This window comes from Idiotropiscis lumnitzeri, chromosome 1, assembly GCF_059441095.1.
Source record: "Idiotropiscis lumnitzeri isolate Australia: NSW breed Sydney's pygmy pipehorse chromosome 1, RoL_Ilum_1.0, whole genome shotgun sequence".
In the NCBI taxonomy this organism is placed as follows: Eukaryota; Metazoa; Chordata; class Actinopteri; order Syngnathiformes; family Syngnathidae; genus Idiotropiscis; species Idiotropiscis lumnitzeri.
The window spans coordinates 36,849,186-36,860,798 of record NC_142391.1 but is presented as its reverse complement, the minus strand read 5'-3'; the positions used below and the strand labels follow the sequence as shown (position 1 = coordinate 36,860,798).

The window sequence follows — 11,613 nt, the reverse complement described above, 5'->3', positions numbered from 1 at the left end:
ATGTTGGATTCGTGTCTGAAAATGTATTGTATCTCTTCCAGAATCATGACTCGAGGATGACGGTACTTAAAAAGAAAGGCAGCCCACATAGAAAAAAATGCTTTTATTTGCACCAGCTCCTTCTGTTACACAGGTATACAGTATAATTGTCACATGAGGAGGATATTTTGGTAGCAGTGTTGCAAAAACTGAGTTTTTTTTCTATCAAGCACCTGTTATGTCTGTCTATCTGCCATGGTAACACAAGAGTGCGTTGGGTGTAAGTATTTCTTAAAAGTATCATTTTGTATCAGCTGAGGCAAAGCCGATTTGGAATAATTATTTTCTCATTAGCGTTATTTGTGTAAATGTCATGACAGCAGGTTATTTTGCAGAGCTGCATTTGGAGGCGAGCCTTCCGTTAAGTGGCCTCGTCAGCTGTTTGAGATCTCATAGTCAGTAGATGAGAATTCAGTTCTCACTCCCGCAGAGAGCGAGCAGAATCTTCTCATAGTCTCCTTTAGTGTCATCCTGGGAAAAAAAAAGAAAACGGTGTTTAATTATTGCAAGTCCTAAACTGTCTTTGATCAACAATATAGTAACTATCTGTAGATAATGACATGTAAAACTCTACTCTCTGTTTACTCACCAGAATGTCCTGGTAGAGAGTTTTGCCGTATTTCTTCTTGTACTCAGCCTTGATTAGTTTCAAATCTTTTTCAGCACGGCTCACCATGATACGGGTAAGGATGTTTTTGCGGGTTCCAGATCCCTGAAAGAGAATAGTCAAGAGTGAAGACCCTGAGAAGATGGAGCAAACTCCTACTGTATATTTGGTAGCATTCTGTGCATACAACACCTTCATGGCCAAGTAGAGCTTCTCAGCAAAAAAAGCAGGCCTGCTCCCAGCACACTTGACTAGAATAATTAAAATGAAAATTTTTTTTACATTACACTTATGACCAATGTATATTTGAGGTAATATTGGTTAAGCGTGAGATTGTGCCTTTACCTACTGCTGTGAGGCAATTCTCAATATCACCCTTCAGCTCCAGGTCAATTGCTTTGGCCACATCCACTTTGCTGTACTTTGAGTACCTCTGAAACACTGGAAAATAGGAGCAATAGATGACTCATGTCAAGACATGCTCTAAGAAAACTGACACTGCCGAGGAAGGCAGTGAGCTAACTAACCTTCACGAAGATGAGTGGCGCTCCTGACAGTAAGGATTTCAATGAAAACTGAGCAGTCTTTGCCTTTCCTCCCTTCTCCAGCTTCATACAAAGACCTGGCATCGCTGTCAATCAGCTGTTCACACACTCCTTCCGTGCGGTTCGCCTGTGAGAGAAACGTTCCAGGGATCAGCATTCTCTCAACCCGTGACACGGTGTCATACAAGTAGTTGACACTGTAAATAGTTTTAATTGAACTTTTTTGGGAATAATAATGATTCTCCTGGTGCGGTTATCAATGGCAGAGGATATGATGATGTTATTGTTTTAAATTAAGTGTAATTATATAATGGTGACTTTATTAACAAGGATGGAAGGAGTGTTAAACAATAGTTGTCAAATTGTGAATTGTTACCAGTTACCGCCTTCAAGAAGCCTCTTCATGGAAGAGCACCTTTGGCTATTGTAATGCCTTCAGAAGGATGAAGTCCCTGCCCAGATCCTGTAGTGCCATTGCAATGTTTGTTGACAATTCTGTTCATAGCTTTGTTGAGCATATTATATTATTTGGTTTTAGCCATGAATTATGAGGAATGACACTTAACTGGCTCATGATATTGTATTTGTTTCTGTTTTAAAATCACTGTGGGTTCTGAAGATGAGCGTTTTGTGTGTATTCATGTATGTATGAATAATTATACATACACGTACACTTTTTAGTTTATGTATTTATTTATTAATTAATTTATTTATTTATATCGGCCCAAAATAATAAATAAATTGTCACTTAAGAATAATACTTGCATCTGCATGTATAAATGAGCTACAGTAGTGATACAGGATGACTGCAAACCATTATTGTCATTCATTTTGAAACCTGAGACTGAGATGATTGTAAATCAGCACAGAATTGTTATTCTAATATAATATACTGTATTTTCTGTCGACCAATGTACACAACAACATTGTTTGAATTCATCATTGTCAATGTCATGTAAATATTTGCATGTGAGGGATTTATTTTGAAAACTTATGTCGCTGTGGCAGCTACAAACGGGGGAGTGGTATGTTGCCTTAACCTAAGACTATTCAGCAGCTGTGAAAGAAAGGATGAACAAAATCCGCCTCAAACATCCTGTAACAAAATAAGAAGCGAGTGCACGTGGAATCACACATGCTGTACCTTGCAGAGTGAAAACAGTGCATTTCTAAAGTCTCCGCTGGTGTCAGATCTGATGTCTTCCTCCAGGTCCTTCTTGTAATCTTAACAGTGGGAACACAAACATGTCATATTTAGTTAATATGTCTTGGGTTTCTACCTTCTCCCATAGATTACAGTGCAACATCTTGAGTCTCAAAGTTTTAATGAGGCGATAATGACCATACTGTATACAACTTAAATGTCACGAGAGCAACAGCAAAGTGAAAAAGAAAATGTGGGACACTGTCATTTGTGTGTTTGTCGTTCCAACTTTCTAAAGCAGGCATGTCCAGTACTAGTCCTCAAAGGCTGGATTTACTCCCGCTCTAGTGCCTCAATTAGCGGAAAATAAATCTCAGTAAAAATAACTCCCAATTTTACTGTGTTTACCTTCATCTATATGGTATATGTTGTTCCTTGGCTCATGTACAGCCTCTCAACTAAGGATTGGAAAACTGTTTTGAATAGTCCTTGCTAATTTTATCTTTCTTACCATTTACATTCACGTTTTAATAGAAATGCTATAAATAACTGCTGTGGAAAAAATGTAATTACTGTATGACCACAGACATGTGAAGGCCCATTACCGTTAGACATAACTTTCTGTATGAAATGTAAGATTGCTGCTTGACACTTGGCTGCTCTCACCTTCCTTGTAGGCCTTCTTTATATCCAAAATCTCTGTGTTGGTTCGAGAGGCCAAAATCTCAACAAGGGTGTCCTCATCTGTTCCCAATCCCTGTGTCAGGGAATCAAATATAGAAGGGTTAATATTCTGTACTATTTCACAAGTAACCTTTCACAACACTTTTTTTCAGCCCAATGGGAAAAGCCAAGAAGAATACATGGAAGTGGGCGGAGAGCTACGGACTTATATCAGTGTTAACCTCCCAAGTGCAGCAACGGCAGTTCCCCTTCACTACTGAGCATGAGAGGAAGGGAAGGGTGTGAGACAATGAGTGCATATGTACCTTCATGGCCATTTTCAGCAGCTGGGCATCATATTGAGCTGGTGTTTTCAGCAGAGCCATGACCACCTCCTCCAAATCTCCCTTCAACGCCTTCTTCAGTGCTGCCTCCAGAGGCTTTGGGCGCAATAAAACCAGAAAATATTGAGAGTGATTCTGTGAATAACAGTTGTGTGTACTCTACATGAGCAAAGCGGATTAATAACACGCTACAGTTACTTATGTAACTTTTTCAATACGGTAAACTGCACAAGTCAGTTGTTAAATGCAATATACTTATCACTTTTATTTAAGTTTGGCAGATATTCTAAAACTGAGCTATGTTCCGCCTGCTTCTTTTATTTGTATGCATTAATGCTTGCGCAATCTCATTTGTTTTTTGTTTGTCAGAGAGACTTCTGCCTCAGGCGCTGTCACATGACAGTGTTTCACCAATTCAGTAACCACGAATGATGTTCAACTCCGTTTCACCACTCAAATTGAGCCAGGCAGCCACATGACTGCACAGAGTCTTTGCGGCCACACACAGGAGGAAAGACTTCAAAGTGACTCATTAGCATGAAGCATTGCAGAGACAACAGAGAGAACTGCGCGCGACTCACACTCATAAGAGGTCGAATTTGTTGACCTTACAAACTATGAAAAAGAACATACACTGTATGTCATCCCTTCTCAGCTGTATCCGTTTGAAAATGTCCACATTTCAACCTACAATCACCCATTCAGGGGTGCATGTTGTAGTATCAATCTTAATTGTAATTCAATGTTCATTTACTCTGTACGTCAGTTGTCACCATCCTTTCCTACCTTCCCGTTGGATTGTTGGTAAGCGTCTTTAATCTGCTGCCTCTGCTCATTGCTCCTCTTCACCAATATTTCAATGATGGTATTCTCATCCACACCTGCACAAAATACAAAATGAACTAGACTCAAAATGTATGATACAATGCACCTGAGTGGCATCCAGATTGTATTTCCACTTAAACTGTTGGCCAAGAGGACACTGACAGCTGTACTGATGTTGTATCTCGAGCTTTTCTGCGGTCGCTTTGTTACAGCTCCAGCTGTTGTGAAATGCGCCACATAAATAAAGTTGTATTGTATTGTCGTGAACAAGAAAAATGGCAGAAAATAGATAGACCGCTCCAGACAGAAAATGTGTACTTGTGAATGTCTACCAGCAGGAGGTGCTGAGTTATAGAAACAAAAGGGAGCGCCAGTTTTTTCCCCTAGATGTCACATTTCTATGACTGGACAATTTGGCATTAGATTCCCTCAGAGCCCCTAGATATTTTGACATCACCTTTTGCCTTGATGGCCTGGTCCAAGACAGCTGCATCACCACTGGCGCTGAAGTTTAGCGCTGCCTTCACTGTCCCCTCATTCTTTAACACCTGAGATACAACACAGATAAATGTTTAGAGGTAGTGTTTGGTAAATATTGACTATCATCCAATGGTGTGCATGAGGGCACACTTTCTCTATTCATTAACCCAAAGCTTTTACGATCCATCTTTACAAGCACGTTTCTTAATTTAGAACAACAAAAAATATATACTGAGATAAATGTTATGTTCACTCTAAACTGGGTTGTGTGAATCCCAATAACTTCCCTTAAGAGCTAAAAAAAAAGGCCACAAACAAGCCTTCTAGCATAGTAGACTAGTTAGCTAGTGAACACCCTTGTACGGAACAAGAGTGTATGACAAAACAATGATGCCGGATAACCTTGTGCAACCCGCATGCAGGGGAATGGTGCGCAGCATTTCACTGTTTGAAGAGGTTAGATAGGGAGGGGCACAAATTCCTGTTCCATTGAGTCACAAACTCACAAGACATAAAAATGCACATTTTACTGAGTGTCGAGGAGTGAAAATAATCTCCATCAGCTATACTCCCTTCCGTAATAGTTGTGCATAGCGTCTCATTTTCTCAACTCCGCCCTGCTCTTCTGTAGCTAAATGTTTAAACTTTACACTCATTCGTTCTTCTCACTGCTATCTTTTTATGTTCCCTCCTCTTTCCTTTTCTCTGAACTCTGTCAGGAAAACTTTCCACCCAAGCATACCGCAGGAAGAGAAAAAAAAGGGAACAAACATAGTGGTTGGCCTTAGCAACTGGAACAGAAACCAGTGACTTACTGACTCATCGGGCATGCCCAGATAGACTGTCTGCATCATGAACTCTTTGATGAAAGCCATGGTGGGACTGGCTGCAGGACGCTGTCAGATGAGTACACTGAAAAGAGTGAATATATTAAGAGAACAAAAATGAGACAACATTCAGAAAACGACACTGAGAGGCAACATTGGAATTACAATTTTAAAACAGCCTTTCTACTTATAAGAGCACAAGCACTTTACAGTTGATGGTGGTTTTCCATGATGGCAATTATGTGGAGGCTGCCTGGCCACACCCACGTTTAGTTCCCACAAACACGGATGTGTGTCTATCTGGCTTGTCGCGGATTAAACGCAGACGTACGTCTGCGTAATCACAACCACTTTCTTTTACTTATATATGCGTAACGGTTCAAAACTAGTTGATTTCCGGCCACACCCACATCTATTGTATTTTAAACCCGGGAGAGAGAAATTTAATCCGGTACAGCAAGCAGAAAGCATTCGTGCATTTAAATGTCACGAAGAGAAGCCAGACAACATTTTTCAGGTTGTTTATATAAGCAACATAACTTACCGTGTGGCTGTAGAGACGTTTATGTGGGAGTGAGCTTAGCAAGGGCGGTAGACAACCAGAGGGAGTTCATTTATACTCACGTCAAACTCCACCTAGAACCGAGCCCGGCCCATTTTCCCCTCCTCACTTGGACTTTAACACCGCCTGCCTGCCATCCTGAGCTTCAGTGGACGTGGAAGAAAAATAAAGAGGGGGGCGGGGATGGTTCAGACGTCATTTAGTGGGTCCAAGCAGTCACTACCAATCTAAAAAAAAAATCTAAATAAATAATTAAATCACACTCATTATGAAATGCCGAAAAATGTGTTATCTCTTTCTTATACTGTTTAAAGTTATTCACTGTACTCTTGTATTATGATATATTGATATAAACAACAAACTAAATCTGCTTATATTTTCCTTAAAAACTTGATAGTGATAAACGTAAATGTGGATATTTTATTAAAATATAAATGAAATTGTACATGGTAGTTTGTTGTACTATATTTAGTAGTGACAGTGCCATAGTAGTTTAAAGTGGTAGTGCTTGTATAATGTTCTCTATCCCCAAAGAAGACAATTTAGGGCTGTTTGTCTTGTTGGTAACGTAACATCAATCAAAACACACACAAAAAGCACTACTATCTTTGTAAAAGCCCCCAGATAATGATTTTATTGTATTATACACGCAATGTCATCAATTATATTGCGTGTTTAAATTAAATACATACAATGAAAGTTATTGCGTCCAATATAGTATATTCTTGTAATTTATCCTGATAGAAATACCGTACTACTACTGATTTCTGCAGTTATATGTTCTGTAAAATCAAATCATTTGATTGATCGCAGCTGTGTGCCAATAGTATATCCTGCAATATCAGCACAAAGACTAACAAACATTGACATCTTGTAATGAATTTCCTCCAGGTGCGGCATGCTGTCATCGCAAAACATGCAGGAGTTGATGCTCCCCAGAGGCATGATGTCCCAACAGATGAGATTAACTTATCACTGATTACTGTGATTAACAACTGCAGTTGACTGTGTCATCGTTTTGACTGACAACATCACACACCTTTAGAAAAGAAAACAACATTGGGCAATTTGACAACTAATAAAAATCATCTTAACTCTACAAATCACCTACTCGTAGTTAAGGATAATCAGAGCTTTACTGGATCATGAAGAAAACTCTTGAATTTTTATTAAAACACAAATACCCATTTCTATGTGTAGACATGTCAAAAATTCACCAATCAGTAACATTTATAATTATTATTATGTTTTATTATGTAGTTCTAGTATATATGACAACAATGTTTACCTTGCTCGTGGGTAACCTGAGCACTATTTGGAGGGTCCTTTTACCAGCACACTTTGTGTAGTTTAGCCTACTACAAAATGAAACTCCATCTGTGGGGGGTTAATATTTAAAGACAGTGGAGAGTTTGGTTCCCCCCTTCTCACAGAACTGGATCAAATCTTGCTTGTTCTCATGGTCAGTACACAGGTTACCAAACTGAAGCAGACAAAGGAACCTCTCGTATCTGGTCGTAGAACAGGTAATCATTTCATTTTGAAAGTACATGACTATTCTGAATCATTTCTAAGTGAATTGCAGGGATTTATTTAAAAATGTAATGACAGTGTGTGTTAGAGGATTTCGTTTAACTGTCACAAGAATGGAGGTTTTGGTATAGCACACAAACAGCAGAAAAAATGCTATGAAATACTTTACATAAGGAAGACATAAATATTACAATGATATTTTATAGCCAGTTTGACTCTTTAGTATGAACGTTAAATAACAATAACGATTGTCAGTTTCTTGTTAGAGGATTTCTTACACTTTATTGATGATGCGAAACATTGTGCCATTGCAAGTAAGCCTCCAGTACAACAAATCTAATAACGGAGGCAGAAGACTTGTGAACAACTCTGTAGATATTGTGGTATAATATACTGTTTGTACAAAAATAATTGTGCATATTTTGTTCAGACTCAGTTGCTTGAGTTACTGTACATTTGCTTTCAAAATGTATGTAAACTCTTCAGGAGCTGACAATGGGTCCTTCACATTGACCTTTCTGGGAAAGAAAGTAGGGCGACATCACTCCGTGGCCCCTGCAGGCAAGAAATGTGAGTATAAAAGTACGAGCAAATAGAAGCATGTGAGTACAAACATAATATATTGTTGTAAGATGGAAATTAAATTGTACATCATTTGAAAAAGCTTAAAGTCGTTGGATACTCTTTATTTATTTATTTATTTATTTATTTGTTTATTTATTTATTTGTTAATGATAACATAGGACCAAGTCACTGATGTAGTTTTTGGGCCACATGAGCTCGGTTCCCACTCAGTGATGGTGTCATGGATCTGGCGAATGGCAGGCGATCAGATCAGAGTGAACTTCGCCTTTACCCAAAGTCACCTGGGATAGGCTTTTTCCTGCATATCATTCAAAATTTTTTAGGCTTACTCACAGTAGTTCTATCATATGACAGCATATGGTAAGCGCTTTGTTACAGCGACAGCTGTTGTGAAATGCGCTATATAAATAAAATTGTATTGTATTGTATTGTATTGTATAGGGCAGACAGTAAAAGACCAATATGCACAACTATTATATGTCTGCTATCTAGTGGTGATTAGTGATATTACAACTTATAGCTATAATTGACTCTTGTATCCTCCTAGTTTGCACCCACAGATGTGCTTTAGTAGGTTTTCTTTCTTTCTTTTTTCAATATTTTTTTCATTTTTTTACCATTTTTTCCAGGATCCCTCCCCACCAAAACATATATTGAATATTTATTGCATTTTTTTTTGAAGAATTGTTCCGGTTTAAAGAAAAATTTTCTTTTTTTTTTTTTTTTTTTAATAAATTAATCAAGGAATCGGGTCCGCCAGATACCTATCCCTGATCCATATAAATAGTGACCTTTTAATTCAGCGAAACACTGTCACAATACATTGTTGTTGTACAACCTCCATTTAATCCACCCTCAGGACTTGGTCTGTCTGTATTTCCTGCTCATCTAAATTAACATCATTCAAATTTGCATTCTATTTTCTAAGGTGCCTGGGAGGAAAACAACTCATCCACCTGCCTAGAGGATCCCATGGTGTCCCCAAAGCCCGGACCGGTCCCAGTGAAGACATACAACCAGGATCTACCAGGAAGTGTTCCATTGTTTATAGATGAGCGCTCATATCAAGTAGACCAGAAAGGGAACGACACAGCAGGTCAGCTATACATATTACTCATCATCACTTTTATTTAACTCATGAACCCCAAAAGAATGAAAGATGAATAAGACTGAAACTGATATGCCTTTTGAATCTCTGTGTCTTGTTTGAAAGGTGCTTCTGGAAAGAAAGTAACACCATGACGACACACCCACATTCCCGATTGAGAAAACTGAGGAAGATATGTCACAACAGTCTATTTCATCGGCTGATGCCATTTAATGCCAATAATGACTACACTAGATAAACTAAGCCACTATTGTGGATGGCTTTCTAAATATACAAATTAGTATAACATAATGATAATATAATGAGGACTGTATCTACAATACAATACAATGCAACTTTATTTATATTGCACATTTTGCAACATCTAAAATGTAATGCCCAATAAATGTATTCACTCTGAACTGTAAATTAATTACACATCATAGTGCTTTAATATTGATTTTGATCTAAAACAACTCCAATAAATAAAATTTTAGCCATTGTATTGAAAATTTTTCCAATGGCTGTCACGTTTAAAATATTGCATGACAGGCAATAAAGAGACATGAACAACTCAACTCAACTCTACTCAAGCTGTAGAGTTTGTTTGCCCTTTGATTTACTGACGATCAATCCAGGACATAGTCAGACTTTCGCCCAAAATCAGCTGGGCTCGATTCCAGCTCCCAGCAAACCTCAACAGGATGAGTGTTACAGACACTAGATGACTATACACAAAGAAGAAATAACTCCCTTACGTTGAAAGCAGTTGCATTACTGGAATGATTTATCGGAATGTTGTGTAATTTCACAGATTGACAAATACTTGAGAGAATGTGTGCAATGTAGTCTTTAGTAATTTAGGTTAGGCTGAGTCAAACAATAGCCCCAACATAGCCCTCTGTTACTACTTGTGGCGAGAAGTCAAGGTCAGCAAGACCTTATATGTCAGCAGTGGCAGAAGTACTGACAATTTTACAATACAATACAATTGTATTTTTACAGATGGAGCTGTAACAAAGCGCTTTCCATATGGTGTAATATAAATCAGCAGGTAATAAGAACACAAATTAAAACATATAAACACATTTACAATAGATACCAGAAGAACAGCAGAACAGTGACAGTCTCATGTTGTGTCAGAAACTAAAGAATAAAAATGTGTCTTCAAATGGGTTTTAAAAATGGACAGATAGGGAGCTTTTCGAACATTTAATGGAAGCTCGTTCCATAAAGAAGGACCGGCAACAGAAAAGATCCCCCCTGAGGCTCAGCTTAGTCCTCAGCATCTCCAGCAGCATTTGGTCCACAGACCTGAGGCAGTGGGCAGGTGCGTCGGGGTGGAGGAGCTCAGAGAGGTACGCTGGGGCGAGGCCATTTAAAGATTTGAAGACGAACAGAAGTATCTTAAAGCGAACTCCAAAGTGAACTGGGAGCCAGTGAAGAGCGGCTAAGATTGGGGTGATGTGATCTGTCTTCCGAGCGCCAGTTAAAAGGCGAGTGGCAGCATTTTGGACCAGTTGGAGGCGCTTGAGCGAGGACTGGCTGACTCCAAAGCAAAGTGCATTGCAGTAATCTAGCCTAGATGTAACAAATGCATGGATTATTGTTTCTAAGCGCTTTTGGGAAAGAAAGGGCTTCACTTTAGCCAGCTGCCTAAGATGAAAGGAGCTGGATCGAACAAGAGCACTGATCTGCTGATCTAGTTTAAAATCACTGTTCAGTTTTAAACCCAAGTTTGAGACAGTTGGCTTTAGATAAAATGTCAGGGGGCCGATGTCAACAGAATTGAGAGTAGTAATATTGTATAGTAGTATAGAGTATTTCACTTTGCTGCGAACGTTCAATTTCTTTTTTCAATCCGATTTCAGTCTTTAAGTGTTACCATGTTTCTCTAAAATGCCTTCAGGATCAGTGGCGATGGCCAATGTAACTGAAATGATTGGTATTGGGACTATTGCTTCAACCTATCAGATTTCAAATTTGTCCTCACTGGGCCAATGACATCAAGGTTTTTTCATCTTCAGATTTGTTGGTTATAACAAAATTTGTTATAGCCAAACTCCCTGAGCAAAACATATTTTGTATTGTATTGCATTGTAAAGTATTGTATTGTATTGTGCGTACTATGTAGTAATCTGCACAAAATAATAGATATAATAATCAATCCGTGAGGTCGTGTATTTAATGTATTTCATTTAAATGAAAAAAAAAAAGTTTGGGTTTTTTTTGTCATTCATATTGTTTCTGAACTACTCCAGATCATGTGTGTGACTCAGTTGTGTGCTATTGCATTGCATTTTTGCTGATAGTTTCTATAACTGGAAAGTGATAGTGGTGGTACTACTGTTAAGAGGTGGGCTAAGTCAGTT

At 38.5% G+C, this 11,613-nt stretch overlaps 1 protein-coding gene across 2 annotated transcripts; it reads right to left on the bottom strand.

Annotated features, from left to right (window-relative positions):
• Positions 1-88: 88 nt before the first annotated feature.
• Positions 89-6,176, bottom strand: anxa1a (annexin A1a). Of its 2 annotated transcripts, none has more exons than XM_088298889.1 (12): positions 6,019-6,176; positions 5,463-5,559; positions 4,625-4,715; positions 4,129-4,223; positions 3,325-3,438; positions 3,002-3,092; positions 2,336-2,415; positions 1,174-1,318; positions 992-1,087; positions 839-897; positions 629-751; positions 89-510 (listed from the first exon to the last, which is right to left on the bottom strand). In XM_088298889.1, the coding sequence occupies exons 2-12, from the start codon at positions 5,520-5,522 to the stop codon at positions 451-453; spliced, it is 1,014 nt and encodes a 337-aa protein (XP_088155015.1). In that variant the 5' UTR covers positions 5,523-5,559; positions 6,019-6,176; the 3' UTR covers positions 89-450. The 2 variants fall into 2 exon arrangements, with proteins under 2 accessions (XP_088155015.1, XP_088155025.1); XM_088298899.1 differs by lacking the exon at positions 6,019-6,176 and adding an exon at positions 5,685-5,709.
• Positions 6,177-11,613: the final 5,437 nt, after the last annotated feature.